At 43.2% G+C, this 20,797-nt stretch overlaps 1 protein-coding gene across 1 annotated transcript; it reads right to left on the minus strand.

Annotated features, from left to right (window-relative positions):
* Positions 1-170: 170 nt before the first annotated feature.
* Positions 171-20,672, minus strand: ogfod3 (2-oxoglutarate and iron dependent oxygenase domain containing 3). The gene is made up of 9 exons (XM_079183347.1): positions 20,462-20,672; positions 18,664-18,890; positions 16,859-16,934; positions 16,715-16,757; positions 15,076-15,140; positions 14,334-14,390; positions 14,025-14,178; positions 9,381-9,504; positions 171-446 (listed from the first exon to the last, which is right to left on the minus strand). Exons 1-9 carry the CDS (start codon positions 20,530-20,532, stop codon positions 310-312), a joined length of 954 nt encoding a protein of 317 aa, XP_079039473.1. The 5' UTR covers positions 20,533-20,672; the 3' UTR covers positions 171-309.
* Between the last annotated feature and the right edge of the window lie 125 nt (positions 20,673-20,797).

Consider the following 20,797-nt stretch of genomic DNA (forward strand, 5'->3'; position numbering starts at 1 on the left):
TATTACGCAATAAAAAAAAAATGTATTAAAAAAGAAACCGCTGTAGAAAATTGGATAAAAGTTACAAAGTAAGAAAAGTAAGAAAAAGGTGAATGTGTGTGCTTTATTTCTGTAGCAAAATCCGTGCGGGGCAGCAAGTGAAAATTAAGGAAAATAACATGATATTGGCGGTGCAGCTGCGGGACACCAATGTGACGAGTAAAAATCTCACTTCTTCCTTCCCCTCCTTTCTTGTCTCTCCCCTCTGGTCGCCCTCTCTGCAGGGCTTTTCCCGCGCCAGTGAGCAGTGGGCGTGGCCCGTGGGGGGCCTCAGGGCATGGCGGGGTCAGAGATGCCGTGTGCTGGGTCGCAGGTGAAGGACACGGTGATGGCGTAGCGCGTCCCCCACGCCACCTTCTCCACGCGGTGGAGGTTCTCCGTGCCGGAAGAGAAGAAAGAGACTCGTCCTGGGCAAGGAGGGAATGAGAGGAGAGAACAAATGGTTTAAAAAGGAACATTTTGGGAAATACGCTTATTTGTCGTCTCTCTAAGACTGAGATAATATATCAACAATAGGTCTGCATTACAGATCTGTCAGGACGTGGCTCATAGCTTGGCATTAAAACTGGAAGCAGGAGAAACTCGCTTGTTTGAAAATGCAAGAAATTCACCCACCAACACCTCTGCAGCCCACTAATTTACACAATGTTATTTACATTTATGTTTTTTTTAAAGATACAAGTCTACATTTTGGGGAATATACTGACTCGCTTTCTTTCTGAAAGTGACATCAGAAGATTGATATAAATTACACGTCTGTGTGCCACGTTCGGCGTCGGAGTCACAACGCTGTTAGCCTAGCTTAGCTTAAAGACAGGTGGGGAAACAGCTAGCCTGGCTCTGGCGAAGATTTTAATAAAAAACACCAACCAATGTTTAGCCCATTCAGTGAACAGAAATTATTTCAGGTGGAGTTGAATAGCCCCAGTGATGCCAGTTGGTTTCCCCATTTCCTACAGTCTTTATGCTAAGCTAGGCTAAACACGTCCTGAGTTGAGCTAAATTGCAGTTAGCTCCAACATGCGATTCTTTCTAAAATTGTCACGTTTACATTTCTCTTCATGTTGTACAAACAACACACATCGTATTAATTAGAGAGCTTTAGAGGTTTTGAGTCATTTCTGAACCTTTTCAACTCTCTATGCTAAACTATTAGCAAAGATTAGCACAACTCCAGCTCTGTATTTAATGCACAGAAACGAGAGCAGTAATCATATCCTCATCTCAAACTTGGAGAGACAATAAAAAATAAAAAAAGCAAATTCCCCAATTGTTCATTCAAAGTATATCATAAAGAGTTGTCCATGAAACAGAGGGGCATTTGATGAGGATCCAAAAAGACAAGACACAAGCTGGAACCCTGAGGAGATAAAGGGACCCGCAAGGACACACTCGGCTTAGTCCAGGATTGTATTTTAGCGAAAGCTGAGATGCATACTTTTGACTGTCTGATTTAAACCCTTTTTTAAGTTATTTCTTTCTTGGACAGACACACAGTGTGAACTTGCACACAGCGTGTTGCCTCTGGGTAAACTCTTTATTTAACAGAAGCTTTGCTTCGCAGTGCCAGCTCGTGAACTATTGCCGTTTACCAGCCAGTCTGGTTCTTTCTGAACTCAACCCACTCTTGCATTGATGTTTACATAGCTCGTCGGGCGGTTGTGTGCCATAACTGAGAGGTTTATATTTTAAAAGTTTTCAGGCTCTTGATTTGGTACAAAACTTCCAGGTTCTTCGCCTTTTGAAAGGGGTTATCTCATTATGTGAATATGATTAAAAAGCTGGAGTCGTTGTGCGCCAATTAGTTTGCTCTGTTTTCCCTCCAAGAAATACTGACGACTTAAGTCTGTGTGTTCATCTGCGATTGTGTTTGTGTGTGGGAGGGTAAATCCCACTGGCAGGGCACTGGCTGAGGTCGTCGGGGGAAATCAGTGCTCGCAGTAAAACAATGGAACACTGAAAACCCAAAGACTGGGAAACAAGAAGAAAGAGAATTAATGGCACACAAAAAAAAAGAAAAGAATGTGAGCGGCAAGACAAGTGGTGGTCGGCTTGTTTTCTGTCATTGAAAAAGAGGGCATTTTCCCCCCCCAAGTGCTCAAATTAGCCACACAGCTTTAGATAACTGCACAATGAAATAATCTTTGAAAGTAATCCCTTGCACTTGTCAATATAAACGTTCCAAGTGTTTGCTGTGAAGGGCCCAGCAGATTCAGTGCAGTCAGCAGAGCAGATTAGTGGCAACACAATGGGGGGATGTTTACGGAGGAAATTCAACAGGGTTCACACTCTACCAGCAGTCACTTTCCAGGACATTCTTCAAAAAACAGTGGAGATACCATTTTATTGTGCGAAAGTTTTGTTACCAGTGGAATAACCCTCACCTTCTTTCAGGACTAGGAGTAAAAAAAAAGCTTCTTTTTTTAATAGACGTTTTTTATTTCTATTTCTGAGAATAGTTAGGAGAGCTCTTGAGGTGTGAGAGTGGAGTTTAATCCCAGCTTTAGGGTTAATGCAGCAGTTCTTGTCCGTGAGTAGATACGTGCTTCTTTCTGCACAGCGATACCATAGTTTGGTGGAAAGAAAATAGTTCCTACTATGAAACTGTTCACATGAAGGTCTGTGGATTATATTGACTGACTAGGTAATTATTTCTGGAAAGAATTTTTCAAACCTATTGTTTTTTTGCCAATATTTCACACCAAAGCCATCTAGATCGCTAAATAGCATACAGGTAAGAGGAAAAATATGTATTTTGATTTTGGGGTGTACTGTCCTTATTCTGAACCTGAACTGCAACTTCCCCGGTCTATTAAAGTACACTGTCTTGATGAAAACCGCTGTTTTTGTTGCTGACTTTATGTGGATGCAGAGAAGAATACGTGCTGTCCCTGCAGAAACCGATGCGCTCACAACCATACACTGTTTGTTTTGCAGCCTGAGTGAAACTGAAGCTTTGTTATGCTGTCCCAGAAGTAAGAAAACCTCTTTTAAAATCCCATTGACACATGTAATAACGCAAATAATTAAAAATCAAGCCTTAGAACAGAACTTCTAGCTGCTGACTGCTAACAGCGTGAACAACGGCAACAGTTCGGGCAGAGCTAACAGAGTTTACCTGAGGGTGGACACTATGCTTCCACGACATCAGCGTCGGTTGGGACGTCTTATCAGCTGTAACGGACATATGAGAGCAGTGTAGCGGCGGCTGTGAGCTAGCGCGCTCACATGCACTACAAGTCACGAGCGGCTGGCCCAGCTATGCCAACAAAGCAAGGAGAAGCTCTATTAACACACAGAGAGGGAGAGCTACGTCATTCTCTGCTCAGGAAGAAAATGCTCCTCTATATCTTTACATAGCAAATGCTGCTATAATAATGTTCTGAATATCAATTAGAGAACCTTCAAGAGTTCGTACTGGGAAGCTGATTTAACTCCAAAAAAATAATCCGCTGATTTACAAACGTCTCTTTCCCAATTCTGCGGGAAAACGTTTTTTTGCAGCATCACCAGACAGACCTAAAAGTTGTATTCCATGGTTGGGCAACTACAAAAGTTGTCTTCAAAGCCCGATGCTCTTCCTGGGGACTTGGGCTAAAACGTCTCGGCTCAACAACAGAGGCAAACCAGTGAGCAAATTGAGGTCGCTGTTGACATGTAGACAGCAGGACAGAAAGGAGCGAATGCTGAAATGGAATTTGCTGAAATAATACATTACATATCAAAGAGGCCCGGGTTTCTGTAGGGACTAAACAACCCTACTGAGACCAAATGTGAAACTATTTTGTTGAGCCACATAGAAGTGGAAACGTTCTCTTTTGTTCCCCTGAGTCGTAGCAATATACTGTTTCCAGGAAACAATCCGTTTTTCTAAACCGCCTTTTATGAAAAAGGCAAGCTCCCGGTACTATTCTTGTATCATGTTCAAACCCTGCGTATAAGGATTACTGTCTCCGTCTTGCATCAACGGAATGAATTGGAAATAAGTGTTGTTCACCGTGTGGAATCTTCCTCATAAAAAAAAGCAGGCTCTGCTTGAATGTTTAAGCTTAAGGAAACTATTTTAAGAGACCGAATCCCAATTACAGTCGATAAAAGTTTAGCTCAAGAAAATATTTTCCCTACTTGGCCCTGTAGCATTTAGACTTCCATTAGCAATGAGGTACAATGATCTAATAGAAATTAATTACGTGGAGAAATTCCTGTCTTTTAGCATCTCATGGGGGGGGGGGGGGGTGGTGTCTAACAGTGTGTCTGCACTGACGTAGTGTCTGGCCGGCAGGAGCTAAGGGGAGAATGAAAATACCTTTCAACTGGCTGATTATCAGTCAACATGTATGCAGATATCGATACATCTATAGTAAGCTCAAATCGGCTGACATTAACAGCCATGTCAGTTTATCTGTCAGGCTCTCAATGGTACCAACCTCGCCTCCAAAAGTCTGGATTAAGGCGCGTTTTTTCCCAATGAAGGCAACACTGGCCAGCACTGCTGTGTGGCGCTGCTCCGTTAATGGATAATGCATAGCTTAAAAGGCGTGGTCATGGCTGCAGTCCGCCTTACACACTGGGTTTGTTACAGTAGCTTGCTATGCTGTATCGTGAATAGGTCGGGGGGGGGTTGTACTTAACGTCAGTGACCCAAAGGTGACGATTGTGCAATGTCGACAAGATGCTCAACCCTGCGTGACTCGTCCAAATGCCCACAAACGCCACCAGCACGGTCACAAGGCGCACAACACGTCAACGCACTGTCCAGTCAATGGATCGATTACTCCCACAGCCTCATGATGGATTAGCAGAGGATGAATCACACAGGCTGCACGGTGTGTCTAGGGAGGCTGGGATGGACGTTAGAGGTTGATGACGTGGGGTGATGTTGAATTAAAACGGAGGTCGAAGATTCCGGATAGATCACGGGTGGAAAATAATTTACGGGGAACCATCTTGGAGCCTGGTCTCCAGTTTTCGTAATACAGGCGAAACAACCCCCTGATGTCATCATGGGTGGGTTTTTTTGGGGCTTGGAGGCTGCAAACTTTTTGGACTTTGGGCACAGAGTTTAAAATGCATTGGCATTCACCAGGCAGGGGGGCGGGGGTCTAACAAAACTATGCTTTTGGTTGCATTATGGGAAGTGTAGGATCCAGCTTTTGGAGGATCTAGTTTTTGGAGCTCCATACTAAGGACTTGAGATGTTTCAACTTTCGAAAGGGCCCATTAAGGACTAATGATTAATGGTACGTGCTCTAACTAGTGATCTACCTGGGCACACCCAACTGGTCAATGAAAAGACAGGGCTTAGATAAAAACTTTAAAAAATGATTTCACAACCACTACAACTAAAAGAGCTACAATTACCACCTCACTGATGTATGCCTCCGCCAACTAAGTCAAGTTGCAGTTTCGATCCATGTCTGTCCAAAATGTTTGTGAGAAGTGTGAAAATGTGTGTGAAGTTGTCAAAATTAGCATGTAAATTGCCAAAAACAATGTTTAACAATGAGCTGATTAGAATTTGGTGGTCAAAAACACAAGTAGACATTTTTGCTAAATTTGAAGAAATTCGATCAAGGCGTTCCTGAGAAATCGCGCTCACCAGAGTGGGACAGACGTGAGGCCACAGGGATCTTGACCTCATCTTAACGCTACTGTAACTAGTGTTCCGTTTAAGTAACTTATCTCCATTTCGGCTGAATATCTACATTGTTGAATTAAGTCTCATGTTCCAAAACAAATGGGACAGCAAACTGAAAAAGAAAAAAGCTAAATCTAAAAAAGAAAAAGAAAACTCAGCCGATCTTGTGAAATCATCCCTGTTATGTGCCAAGAATCATTTCAGACATTTCATTTTCATTGTATTCTGTGTGTCTATGTGTGCAGAACCGCAGCCGCCAAGGGCAAGCTGGCGGTTTTCAGGTGGCAGCCCAGCTGAGGTTATCTAATTCCCCTGTGGTTGTCTACGCTGGCAGGTTAACCCCTATTGGCTCCTCTGAATGGCAAACGTGCCTTTTCCACCATCTGTATCTGCCTTTTTCAGCCAACCACCCTATCTCTTCATCGCATATCAACTCTTTATCTATCTCCAAGACATTTCCTGTCTGTGCCCACCCTCCTTACCGCCTCTCTCCTTGCCCTGTAGGGGACGCTTTCACATTCAGCAAATCCATCAGTCGTCTCTCTCGCTCTCTTCTAATCCTCCACTCTTTTTTTTTGTCCACCCTTCCTCTTAACTTCCTCCGCAACTTGCACAATACTTCCACTCCAGACACCCCCCGATGCTAATTGTCATTACATTCTTGACTTCCGTTCTCTGGCAGCTATTTCCTGATTGTCGTCACGGGGGGGGGGGTTATAATTACACCATATTCGACGCTGTCGCTTCAAAGAGCCGTAATTATCTCAGCGAACTAATCATCCGTCCAGGCATGAGGATCAGACTCTCACCAGGTCGAAGCCCGTCTGTCAACTGCCTTGCATGACGCACAAACAGTTTCTCAACGAGGTCGGATGTGTTTCAGAGGAGACAAATAAGTGATGTGGGCTGTCGATGCATAATGCATGGGGCTTTGCGGCGTCTCCCGCTCGATGCACCTGTCTAAATAAAAATCACAGCGACGGGCGTAATCACAGAGGTCGGGTCTCACCAGCTGCTTTGACAGGCCTGTCATAGTTGAAATCTCGAGCAGGCTCCAACTCCGCTGAGAATTAGAAATCAATCAAGGAGGACCGTGGTGAGACCGTAGTTCTCTCTTGTCCCCATCCCTTCGCCGTCTCCTTCTAGCAGGTTGCGTTGGGTTCAAGATTACACTGTCACCATAATCTCCGCAGTTTGGAGGTTATCCTCAATTCACCGAAGCAAGATGCCCGTCATGAGAGTGACGAGGCGGCACACGCTCTTTATTACCATACGTCCTCCGGTCAGCGTCCGTCTCCGTTCCATCATAGGACGGAGGGGCGTGAAGGCGGAGGGAAAAGTGAAAAATTGTAGGCGAGGAAAGAGAAGGATTGCTCTCTTTTTTTGTGGTGTAATTTAAAAGCAGCAGAGGAGTCAGATTAGAGGCCAGGAGATGATGGACCAATGGGTGAGATAACGGGAGGAGGGCAGAGCGGTAAGGGGGTGGGGGGGGGAGTGGAAGAAGGGACAAGGTGACCGGAGACGGCAGGGGATGCTCACTGTCAGATATGATAAAAGTGGAAGTAAGGCTGTCAGGGACAGGTAACAGCCTCAGGAGACGGTTTCCATGCTGAACAGATTCACTCAGCCTTTGCTCAGTGAGGAGCCCACAGCGCCCACAGAGGCCATGCAATGAGTGCTAAGCTTCCACTTTTATAGAAACCTCCTTTGGAGTATAAAGTGCTGCATAAAAGAGGCATAGGCTGCAGTCATGAGATAAGAGTCAATGGTACAAATATAGCTCTTGAATAAACTGTTCTAACCTGTTGGCTGATTGCCAACTCCCAGTTAGAAAGCCAGCTAGCTTTGTGGTTGGCTAATGCTAGCATGCTCCCAACTTGGGAGCGTGTTACTAGTTAGCTCAACAGCTAAAGTAGTTCGCCATCTGCCCCTGCAAGAGGTCACCAAGTCACCAAGCCTCTAGCATAGGAGTGGAAGGTACAAATTGTATAGAAAGTACACCGGTATGAATTTGCCTTCTGGTATGAATTTTAAAATAGACTGCACCGATCGATCAGCTGCTATTGAAAGTGAAGACATAAAGCTCACAATTTGTCACAACTGCATATCCAAAATAAGCCGTGGAGGAACAACCTTCAAACCATTTGGAACAACTAACTGAATAAGACAGTCGCTATATTGTAATTTATTTCCGTGCACGCTCGTTAACAGAGGTTGCGTTGACTTGCATGGTGCGTCCAAGTGGTACTCAGTAAAAGATTTGTATCGGGCGAAGGTATATGCCGCTACCATGATGTGTTGAAATCGAATCTTGTAAAATTTAGTTTTTGGAGAGAACCTTGAATAAATACAGTTGTTTGAAGGAGATGTTTTCACAGCAATATTAGAGAGGGAATTATGAGCTGTTTAACTTCCTAACAGTAGCTCTAAGCAGCTTATAATACATCATTAAAACATCAAAGGAAGTGTTTGAATAAAATGCAATCATTTATTTCCTATTCATTTGAATTAGGCATTTTCTGTAAATAACCACACATTTTACAGTGGTTTACAGTGACTTAAGGTTGGTTGAAATTATGCTATGCAGTTGCCTTACCTGTGCTCCACCCCTTCAGAAGCATTTATATTGACGTTATATATATATACCGTCACTGTCTGTGCTTCAAAATTATACCGTGATATCAATTTTAGACCATAACGCCCTGCCTTAATTTAGCTGTCAATTCCCTTTCATTACTTTTTGGAATTTGGCATCTAAGGACAGAGGGTGTTTTATGTGCAGACTGTAAGCCCCTTGAGACAAACTTATGATTTAGGGCTACAGTACATACTGTAAATAATACTGACTTGAATTACACAAAAGCTCCCCCCCCCCGGTCCACTTTTAAAATTCCTCAACCTTTCTTTGACTTTCCGTAACGTAACCACATTGCCTCCCATGACCTTTCCGTGTTGTTTTTGAGCTCATTGTTAAGGCGAGTGTTTTTTTTGCGCTTCACCTGGCTCCGACATAATTTTTTCCCTCGGGAAGTTGAATAGTTTACAAAAAGTTTAAAAAAGGGGTACAAGTCAAAACAGCGGAGCAAAAGGGCTGAAGATGTCTGACACAAGCTGTCAAACTCATTCTGGCACATTCCTTTAAAGCGAGCAGCTTGCAAACTTCCCTTATTTTCCTTCCCGTTACCCCAATTTCCTTGTTTTTAAAGTCCACACAATTTGCCGCCTAAGTCCCATGTTACCTCAGGGAATTGTCTCTGAAACCCATGTGGTTTTTGCACAATCCATTTACTCACAGCCTTGCCTATATTTTCTTTACGTTCTATACATAGACAGACCACTGGATTTCCCCCCCGAGATCAAGATGCTGTTATGTCTAACCTGTCTCGGGTACTATGTGCGAGGTAAAGCCTAATCCCCTGAACCTTCAGTCGGAGCTGCTTATTACCCACTTACAAAAGGATTACGCCCACTAAAACCACCTCCAGATTCATAATGCAGCCGAGTACAGCAATTATAATTTGCGGCTCTAATAATAAAATCCTTTATCTATTTTTAGTGAGGGTTAATAGGCTTATAGACAAAGCCAGGGGTTACCAGGCGTTACTGCCGATATTCTGGATTTACAATATCCTGCCCATCGCTGTCTTTGCAGCTGAAGCGGCAAAAAGCACTACGTGGGTCTACATTAACAGCTGACAGTTACCTGCCCGAGGTTCCACTGTCCGGTTGTCATTTGGGTCCATGAAGATAAATCTTCCTCCGGTGAAGTCAGAGCCGTAGTCAGACAGGTACAGCAGTGAGGTGTAGTCGAAGGAGCCGTAAGTCACCTGACGGAGAAAGAGAGAGGAAGGCAGTATCTGCATTAATCTGAGATATATGTATTTACCATTAATAAGGAGATGTTCGCATGCAGAAGCGTTGACCTAAGATGGTCTTAGGTCAGCGCTTGTGCATGCCAAAGACTGGATGTTTTACTGATGAGAGGAGGAAAAAAAAGAGACTGTTATCTTTGACTAAATGCATATTGTTTAACAAGGCAATTAAAATGCCGACTGGGGGAGCTGGGGATCGACTGCCGATCTTCTGATTAGAGGACGACCCGCTCTCTCCCTAAGCCTCAATCGTACTGCCACTAATTCATGAAGTAAATAAGAAGGCACGACTCTGTGGAATTCTCTAACCAGCAAGCTCAAAGCAGATCAAAGATATTAAAACAGTCCTGATTAACACTTGGCCAGAACTGTAGCCATGACACCAAACTGGTCAGTTGTTATGCCCTTACGAGTCAATGCTAGAAATGTTTTGCGTTCTTATGTTTTTGTTTCATTTGAATGTTTGTGTTTTGTAACGGATGGCTGTTCGTGTTTATGATCTAGATTTGAAACTGTGACATTACAGTTTAATGGTTGCCCATTAAGGGACTAGTGTTGGAAATTAGCATTGGATGTAAACACATGTACAGTTCATAGGACACTTTTATGTTTGTTAAACATGTACAGCTCTTCAAACTGGCTGGTTTACCTATTCAAGATCATTTAAGGTGACGCAGAAATTTATTTACGCACAATTTCTTCACTCTTCATGATTTATAAAAAAGGCCTGTTGTGAATTGGGTTGCGATGGTTTGTCATTTCTAATAAATAGGTCCACAGTAAAGAAAAAAAGGTTTGGGAAACACTGTGCCAACAGTATGATCTGTATTTGCATTCATAACATTTCCTGTAAGATCCAACATCAAAGCACTACAGCTTGTGCAATCTGAGCCACTGTCTGTCACCATTCTTTGCATGTATTATTAATCAAAAATGTTTAGCGTTTTTGAGAATTGATGCAGTATAACAAAACATAATATTGAGATATTCAAGTGTCTCGATTTTTTCTTGCACCCCTCGTCAAGACAGCTCACTAAAAAACCCAAGAGTGAAAGAAAATTGAGCACCAGCACAAAGTTGAATAAAGACCATCTCCAGTTGCATCATGGGAGGTGTGGAATCCAATGCTTTCAGAGATGGACCCATACAAGGGACTTATGCTGTCGGATTTCCGACTCGGAAAATTCGGCACCGAGCCCACCAACCCTCAAAATCCAATCCAAGTAAAAAAGCTTAAGTAATATTCTGTTTATTAGCATTTCTGTCTTACTTGTGTCTCATTTAATCAGTCACACATACAGTGCTGTCCAACTTCTATGTGTTGGCATGTTGCTACGGTGTTTGTATGACCACACAGAGCCTCCAAAGCTTGGCTTTCTCTCCACTGCAGTGTCTCAGTCACGCTTGAGGCCACTCTGTCAGACATCCTGGTTGGAGAGAGTAATGTGTGCTGCTGACTCCTCACCTGAACTGCTCTCCTCAAAAGACCTTTGGGACTGATTAAATACAGCAGAGTCTTAAAAAAAAAAAACCTGTAAGCTTTTGCACTAACATGAACCTCATAACATCCAAAAGGGATACATAAAATGTGGGCATACTTTGCAAGTCACACTGGTGCAACCGTTTATGCAACTAAATGGATTGTGGTTTTAAGGCAGGCCTGCAATCTGGAGCCCCGCCTTAAGATAAACGAATGAATTGATGCCAAATGGGACTGTGCTGTGCTGGGCTGTTCACGCTGCACAACAATAAGAGATGCTCAGATCTTAATGACACATCAAAGAGTGAGTTGACGAGGAAACCAGGAGTGGCTGTCTTTTCAAAGAGTCAGAGAGTCATTTTAGTCAGATTGCTTTCACTTGAGCTCACCTCGAAGTGAACTGCTGGGAGTTCCAAGAGTCGCCGAAAAGAACTTCACACCACCCCACACTCTGAAAGTGCAACTTTCCACATTACATAACAATTCATTTATATGAATTATCAGCTTGTATTTTGTCAGGACATCTCTCAAGGGTCCCCGTTTGGTCGCGCTTTCCAATAATTGTCGTTCATCATTAGCCAAGAAGAGATTTGTATCCACTCTATTCGACTTTTAAGCCAAATAGACTTGCCGCCACTTTTATAAGCAGAAGTTCTCAGTGCCTATAACCGCCACTGCTGGCATTAATTACTTTTTTGGGCCACACATATCATCAACATATTCATTTGTTACGGTGAATGTGTGAGCTAACGTTTTCCAATCAGCACATCCAGCAAAATGGAGCGACGTTAGTCCAATATTCCCTCTTTGTTTTTAGCTCCATTTTGGTTTCTACCAACCCCTGTAAAAACTCTCTGGCTCTTTAGCTGCTAAAAGCTCCGCTATGTTTACTAGCTAGTCGCCATCTTTACCTGCCTGCTGTTTGGTTTCGGGGCAGGTAGCTTTATGGGACAAAAAGCAGTCGCCTTTTTGCAGTTGACAACAAGGTCAATGCGAGCAGAGTTTGTGGGCCAGACAACCAAAACAATGTGCTAAAAGATGCTCAAATGTGACATAGAAGTGAGATGAAAATGCAGCTCTTAAGGGTTGGTTCACCAAAAACAATTTCTCAATCACTTGAAAACAGTGTCTGAAGGCAATTTCACAGGGACGACGAATACTCTATTAACCAACTGGTTTACTTCAGCAGCAAGACAAGACAAGGTCAGGAATGAAAGAAAAAATACTGCATTTGACATTAGCGTTAATTCGGTTTCATTAAGATGGCAAGATCATCCCTGCCATTACGACTGGTGCTATGACACCGTATCAGTGACATGATCGATGGGGAGAAGATCCACCAACAAAGACGTCTGAGGCCATTTACATTTAAATGAGGGTTAGGTTAGCCAATTAACACCAAAATGGCGGCAGAGACAGATGGGGAAGAGACGTGGATCCTTACAGATTACATTATTCCAGCTGTCGAGGGCCAGCGGGAGAGGATGAGGTGACAAATATTAATATGGACGAGGCAACTGCAAACACTCCACAAGAAATATTGCGAGCAAAGTAAATATGGACTGTTGGCCTCTTTCTCATTTCAGAGAGGAACACAGGAAAATATTGAGGCAGATGCTTCAAAAGCTTTATGAATGCAGCCAATACATAACATCCCCAGGCCTAGACATAAAAATAAAAATCTTTCTAAAAACAACATTCAGGGATGTCAGCTGTATTTCACGCAATGATCCGTTTTATAGCCTTGGTACGACAACAAGAATAAACATTAAATAAGAACAAATATATACTCCCAATCAGAGGAATCCCTAATAAATCAGGAGTTACCCACTATAATAAATTCCACTTTTTAACTAAATAAGTTGTAAAGCATTGAAACTTTTCCCCCTCAGACACACATCCCACTTGTTTGAAACTTGCCTCAAGGTCTTCTATGAATCCCGGAGCAACTTTAACGTCTCATGACAACGAACAAAGTGCAAAGTGTGGGGAGAGGATTAAAGCAGTGACAAAAAAGCTGCTCACCATGAATATTTATAGAGAATCAACGATGTATCACGTGAACAGTTCACATAACACAACAGAGGCATGGGCTCTTGGAAATTAAGAATCCATCCTGAAGGGGAATATTTCAGACTTTGTGTTTCTTCTCCTTTCTTATTTTAAGAAATTATTTGAGAATAACTAAAACCAGCAGAAGCTCAATGTCTGAACTGATGATTCATGTGAATGTGAGAGAACCAAAAGGGATTTTCTGGGTACAAGTTAGATGTTTGTTTTGTTTTTTTATTTCTATACCGACTGTTCTTCCTATTTCACAAAGATCGGTGTCCAAAATTCATTTCAAGATAACAATTTGAAGATGATCGAAATCGTCTGACGATTGTACACCAAGTTACGTGGCAGTTCACATCCAAGTCTCTCCAAAATGTCATCCCTTCATCATTTTATCCTGTTGGGACATTTTGTGTGAAATGGGTCATAACAAGCACATGAATTCTTGAATTCTTAACTGCAAATTCACTTCATTCTTGGAGTCAAAGTGGACGTTTGTGCCTAATGTGAAGAAATTCGCTCCCTCTTGAGATCGTGCGTTCATGATAATGGGACGGACGGACGGCCAGAAGGACGCGACCCCCTCCTCCCACTGTACCTGAGGGTGAGCCCAGCTGACCTTTGGAAACTCACTTTGGGAGCTTGCATCTGAAATGGGATCGTTTCCATTTTTACACAAACCTAATGAACAAAGGGGAGGATTGGACGCTAGCTTGACTGGAAACTGGAGAGCTTTGCTTTCCGGTTAAATCAATCCATTGAAGATATCAAGATGATTCCCATAAGCCCGTTTAATGGAAGCAGATGTAATCCAAGCCATGTCATTAGGGATGCACCGATCCAGATGTTTTTGCTCCCAGTAAGAACTCTAACTCTTAACTCCTGCTTCTCAACGAGGTCACCCGAGGTAGAAGGAGTCGCGGCTGTTTTTATGCGTTACCTTATCTATGTGCGGGTGCCAGTACTCGTCATGCTGGGTCTTCGCTATCGTGCTGTTGATTCTGGAGAAGAAGGTGGGCTTGGTGAGGTACATCAGTTTTGGGTCCAAACCAAACGTCTCAGCAATAACTGCCTGGATTCGCTCACGTACGCTTCTAATGGTGAACAAAAAAAACAGACAGATGAAAGTCAGATTGAATGATCGGAAGTATGATTTATAACCGTCGTAGAGTACCGTCTACAAAGTACCATCATTTGAGTTTATGTCACTTTTTTTCAAATACTTTTTTTATTAAGATTCCTTATTCACCTGTACAGCTGGAAATCCTCTTGTGTGAACACATCACTGAGCTGGTCCCCAAAATACCTGCAGCCACGATCACAGGCAGAAAGTTCCGCACGCAGACAAAGACACACATGAGCGGACAGACAAACACGAGCACAGACACAGGAAAGAAAGAAGAAAAGGGAAAAAAAAGAGAGCAGAGGAGATGGGACCCGTTAGCATAAATCAACGTTTCGCTGCACGGCACAGTGCACCATTACCCAGACGGGTGTGCCACCCAGCCATCCAAACACAGCAGATAGTAATCGACTGACTGCTTCACATGAGGGAGTCCCCAATGAGGGGTGAAGGGTGGGAAGCTGCCTGGGAGTGCCATCGTCATCGCTTCCTGATTAAAATCAGCCAAATGGTCCTTGAGGAGCCCGTGTTGGAGAGAGATATTGGGGGAGGGGGTGGGGGGGGACTGAGGGAGAAATGAATGAAGGGAGGAGGTGTGAGGGAGGGAGGTGCAGGTGATCCCAAAAAAAAAGAGAAGATAAACTGGGGTTCTGCTGGCAGTGATGAATGAGGGTCGTATGGGTCACTGGAGCTGGAGAGGACAGCTCACAAGGACCGGCATCAGTAAGATTGATGGCTAACGCCATATATTTTGGGGAATGTGTTTATGCAAATTAATGTTACAAATTATGCAGGGTGTCGTCATTCCCGCTGGCATAAAATGAGTGTACACACCGGAAACAATAAAAGACAATATGTCCTTTCCCACCTGTAGATGTTGACAAACTGTTTACCCATCGACAACGCTCCAGAGTGAAGGTCCATTATGGAAGCCTGGAGGCGTTAAAAGGAAGAAGAAAAAAAATAGGAATTAGTGCAAATTAAATACCAGTAGGACTAATAAATGCTGGCAGTTGATGTCATCGTTTCAAAGTTTATCGCTGCTCCCTCTGTGGCATTCTCGTTCTGCCCTTTACTTGTTATTGCTCGACAACTCCTTTGGGACACTGCTCTGATTTTCACAAGCTAAAAAAAGAAGTTATTTTCTCTGAAGCCCCCCCCCCCCCGCCATGTTGCTCCCCACGCCCCTTCGCTTAAGTGTCTTAACACTCCATAAACAGTCCCTTTATTAGGCTGAGGGCCTGAACTGCTGGGGACGGACAGCAGGGGGTAGGGCATGCCAGGGAATCCAGACGTAGATGACTCCAGGTTCTATCTGCTCATCAAGCCGGAGCTCCGCTTATTGCGGCAGCCTGCCTCCTAGTGTCGAGCGAGGTTCCTTCCAGCAGGCAGTCTGTGTATTAGGGAGCATGCTGTATGGGGGTAAATTCGGGACAAATATGGGATTTCTAAGCTGATGCTGGTGGCAATAGCTCTTAAATGAAGATATTATTTTTCATGTAAAGAATATTGGAAACACTGCCATGGCATATTCAGGTATTACAAAACAGATCAGATCATTAAGTGTTAACTCACAGTAGTGATAATAATAGTCGTATTCTTTCCTGCAGACTTTGCAAAACACTTTGGTTTGGATCTCATAAGGCAGCAATGATCCACGAGTATTTCCCTCCCCACTCCTGTGTACCTGTTCTAACAAATGTATTTTTGGATGGATGTCTGCAGGACCCGGGACACCGGAATCCATGTAAGCGATTGGATTTTTAAAATTTCCCTCAAGTGTTTTAATCATAGACTGTATATAAGAAGTGGACGGAGTCGTCGTGACGTCACCCATTAGTTCGTGGACTTCCGTTTTAAAGCCTTGAGTTTCGTGATTTTTAGGACAAATGGGACTGGATTCGAGTTGTGGGACACAACTACTCGGAAGTCGGGACCGTCCCGAATATTCCGGGACGTTCTCACCCTAAATGTACCAGTGATTTTGTGTGTCGTAGTCAATCAACTACACATTGTGAATCCTTATTATACTTGTGTATGAATCAGTTAAATGTAGTCTGTTATTAAATGGATGAAGCGTTAAGGTGGTATTCTATTATTGACAACAAATCCCATGAAAGGATTGAAAATCAACAAAGAATTGATCCTACTAACAAGTATTATCTGTGTATCTAAAGACTGATTGTGCCGTAGAGCTGTTGAGAACTTTTGCACTGGGTGACATCTTCCTTCTTTACCAGGAACACGCTGCAAGTTTAATTTGTATTTTACTTTATGCTTCGAAAAGCGGCCAGCAAACACGTTTAACAATGGGTAGAAACGCGCAAAAACACCTTTTTGGGTCCCTTTTAAATGAATGTAAGGAGAAAAGCAAAGAGGCGATCACTAGAAATCAACAAGAAGAACGGACCGGCCTCTGATCAAGTAGACCCGAGTCAGTCAAGCATTTATCAAGCCCCGCCCTTCTGAGAAATGATTCCAACAGTTTAATTTGCCGTTATACTCACTCCTCCCTCTGACCCGGCCAGCGCCAGCCCTCTCTCAGCCAGCCTGCGAGTGGGAGACAGAAAGCATGACGAATGATTCCGCTGCGCTACAGCGATGGAGGACAGAGAGAGACACGCTGCGCATCGTAGGACTAGAGTGTTTACCTCCTGAGGGCCTGAGCTTCCTCCCTCGTCACCACGCCGTCTGTGACCGCGCGGCCACACTTCTGAGGGGTGCATCCTGGGAGAGAGACATGTGAGAGAAGGATTTAGAACAATGGTGGGAGTAGCCTCGGGTGCTTTGAAGGCTTTGGGCCTCACAGCGGGGAGAGAAAGTGGCCCTGTGGACAAACAAAGTGCCATGTAGGGAGTTCATTGGAGGTCTGCTCATTAATGCCAGAAAATTAAAAGGCTTTCCCGCCAACCTCTTGATGATTAGAAGTCTCTGCTCGGAGCTTGAGCCCCCCCCCCCCCCCCGCTGCTGTGTTTCCTTTAGACACTGGAGCCACACTGTTTGAACTCCCAGCAGCCTAATGTGTTTAAAAAGACAAATTTCCAATTTGTTCTCTTCTTTCTGCCAAAGATGTTCTCAAAGCGTTTTCACATTTCACGGGAGATTAGGGGGGACGGGGGGACGGACATTTATACAGTACATTTGGAAGTGTCTGTTAAAGTGAGTAGTGGATGGATCTGCAGGGAATCATGAGTGCTCTGATGCCAATAACTGAGCAGAATATTTACTTTCCTATTCATTTACGATTTGTTTATTTCCAAGTTAAATGAATAAATGTCAATTTTATTGGAAATCTGCCATCAGCCAGGCTGAAGGAGACAAATATAAGTCATTCTTCTCATGACAGATTAGTCTGTAAAAATAAACATTGCCCCTCGTACAAGCGCATCCTCGTATTTTCAACTTTCCTTCATGCCAACAATGCGGATGAATAAATGAATACTCAGCAAAACTGTTACATTCATCCTGTGAGCAAGTAGACATTAACGGAGAGTCCAAACCGAACTGATTTTCATTCTGCAGAAGCACAATTATTCATCCAATAAATAATGAAACTGTTATGTAAAAGATGTGTCCGAATGAGAAAAAGCAATCGCTTTAACAGAATGACGTATCCAGCAATATTACGTATTCCATGTCTGAGAATGGCTTCTGAGTTGGGATTGTTTATTAAAATGTATATTTCCAAAACAATGAAAAAAAACATTATGCTTATTTTTAACCTTATTTCAGTTTAGTCTTACGTTTGGCTCAATTTGGGGGGGGAAACTGCACTTTTCACTTTACAGTGAAGTTTCACTTCAACAAATAACATCATCAGAGATGCTCTGCTCCCTGCTGTGCTCTGACCGCGGGGACGGTTCACGAGTATGAATGAACACGTCTACGTAGGAGGCTGAGGTCTCTTGGCTTTTTAGCCTCGTATCTAAGTGCACAAACAAACTGGTTGGTATTTGCATTATTTCAGCTGGTCCGCCGATCAAATAGTACAGATACAGTAACACAATGCTCAGCTAGGCTTGTGCTACGCCGCCATCTAGTGGATTGCTACCATGCTGTTTCACACCGTTTCAGGAATCAGGAGAAAAAGGTTTGAATTCCCATTTTAAAAGACTTTTTCAACCCTTTAAGTTCCAGTTTAAATATGTTGTTTAATGATAACAGAATTCACAGAAATTCAGTTTGATGGTGTGTCAGAGAACATTGTTTTCCAACCTCCAAGATTTTATAACTGACTAACGTTGGAAATTAGGTGAGACATTTTTTCGACCTGGATCCTATATTCCATGTTTTGTGTCTAAGTGACTAATGAGTCAAACATTAATGTTAATATTTTACCAGCATTTGGTATTTATCAAGCAGGCGTGACTTTATCTCGGCCCAGTCAATGATTACACAGCAGAGAGGCGTCAGCTGACCGCCTGACACAGTGCAGCGGCGCGGACCAGAGCCTCACCTGGATAGCGTTTGTAGTTCTCGTAGTCCTCTGAGCACTCGACGGAGTAGACTCTGGGCCGGGGGGAGACCAGCTCGCCTTGGCGGACTAGCGTTTCCGTGATGTCACTGTCCAGAGAGGTCACGTACAGCCACACCGCCGCCCCGCACAAGGTCACGACGACCAGCAGCACGGCCACAAGCCCTCGGGAACCCCTCCATGCCGATCCCTGCCGCAGCGCATTACCTCTGAGCAAGACAGAAACACCAAACACGGGCTCAACTAACTAGAACAATATGAAATTCTGATTGAAAAAACAACATATGGACATATTTATGTTTAGGAGAAAGATTAAATATCTAATCTTTAGTAAATGGATTGTCAGAAAGAAATGTTTATAAACCAGCTATGATAGGCCAACCGTCCAGTTCACACAACCAACAACCCTGAGTCAGCTGTAACAACTTAAAGTCACAAGTTGTCTTTGAGAGTCAACGAAAGAGAGAAAGAAGTAGAAATAATTAGCTAAAAGTAAGTAAAAGCAATGGCACTGCTGTCCTCAGCAAACACCTCAGTGCCGTCTGACCTACTGGAAGAGAAACAGCTTTGGTGACATGGCCACACTGTGTACAGATAGGCATGCAAAAACACAAGAGGGAATATAAATAAATGAAAGAGCTTTCTTCCCGGCAATATTCCTGCCAACATCTGTCACAGGCAATGCTTGGTGTGTGACGGTGTGAATGTGCGCTATACAGTACGCGCCATCCGTGTGAATGTTAAGGAATACATATTCATGTTGTGCCAGAGCGTGTATATCTGTGTACAAATCCAGCGACTGTGTGTGTTTATGTGAACCCATTCGATTGTCTGAGGGAGCATGCATTCACACACACACACGAGTACGTACGTTTCTATATGTGCATCTAAAGAGTCCTCTCCTAATTTCCTGCACATTTTTCATGCAAGTGCGCAGTTTGGTGTGTATGCAAACGTGTGCGAGGCCTCACTTGCATACATCCAAAGCTGCCTCATTTACTCCATTCATATTTCATTATAGGCCTACAGGAGAACAGCCATTAGTCTTCAAGGTTAATATCAGTGGACTGTTAGTGAGACTAATAATACATGTGAAGTGCTCTGTAGTCTGAACGCACGGAGGAAGGGGAATCACTCTGTGATCTTTAACGTGATTCAACTAACAGTTATTTTCATTACTGATTGATCTCAATAATCTGTTGATGATTGAGTTAAGCAAATAGAGGGATGTTGGTCCTGCCGCCAACCTCATCTTAACATACAGAAATGCACAAGTGAAGAAATGTAAAATGACAGATTAAATAAAAGTAGAAATGCAAAAACACAAAAGAGTAAAAGTAGAAACCTAGAAAGAAATTGAAAACATTGATGAATCTATTCATGTCCCAATGAATTAACTACAAGTATTTCCCTAGTATTCATGCAACTAACATCAATTCAATCTATATTTCAGCATGCATGTATATTTATTTATGTTTGGTAACAACAGTATTTATTTATTAGTTTATTTGTGATTATCCTCCAGAACACAATCAGGAATGTGATATGTGGAAGACCATATGCTAACTCAAAATAATGCTACACATTAGCATGTATACATTTATTTTCTCTTTGAAGACTATATTTATGATAATAGTATCAATTTGACACTATTATCACCATTTTAGTCAGGTCCTAGTTAAGGTGCCCCCCTCCTTCCTGGTGACAGTACCTGACTTGCACAGCGCCACCCTGTTGGGCTTCACACAGGCAGCACACTAGCGTCGTTTCACTCACTCACCTTTTAATTTTCTTCTCTATCTCTGTGGCATTCGCGCCCTGTGGATTCGCCCTCATTCGCAGCAGCGCCATTTTGACTCAATTTGTCTGCTAGGTAGCATTAACAAAATTACCGTCATACACGGTTATTCTGGCCTTGACTAACCATACCGTGTAGCTCGCTAACAGCTCGTACCACCACCTGAATGCCTCTCCACTTCCTCGTGGACGCTCGCCCGCCAACCCATTGGCTCCCCGGAAGAGAAAGCTATGTTTTCATTGGTCCCCGTCCTGCTCCAATTGAGTTCGACTACAATGGGTAGTTGCAAAAACATACGATTTGGGCTATGTGCTTAAC

Source organism: Pholis gunnellus, assembly GCF_910591455.1.
Source record: "Pholis gunnellus genome assembly, chromosome: 21".
Lineage (NCBI taxonomy): Eukaryota > Metazoa > Chordata > Actinopteri > Perciformes > Pholidae > Pholis > Pholis gunnellus.

Excerpts from the sequence above, each read along its gene's own strand:
- ogfod3 (XM_079183347.1), bottom strand. The coding sequence starts at position 20,532 with ATGGCGCTGCTGCGAATGAGGGCGAATCCACAGGGCGCGAATGCCACA. Across the intron at positions 18,891-20,461 it reads ATAGAGAAGAAAATTAAAAG|AGGTAATGCGCTGCGGCAGG; the intron begins GTGAGTGAGTGA and ends TGTCTTGCTCAG. Across the intron at positions 14,179-14,333 it reads GAGGATTTCCAGCTGTACAG|AAGCGTACGTGAGCGAATCC; the intron begins GTGAATAAGGAA and ends GTTCACCATTAG.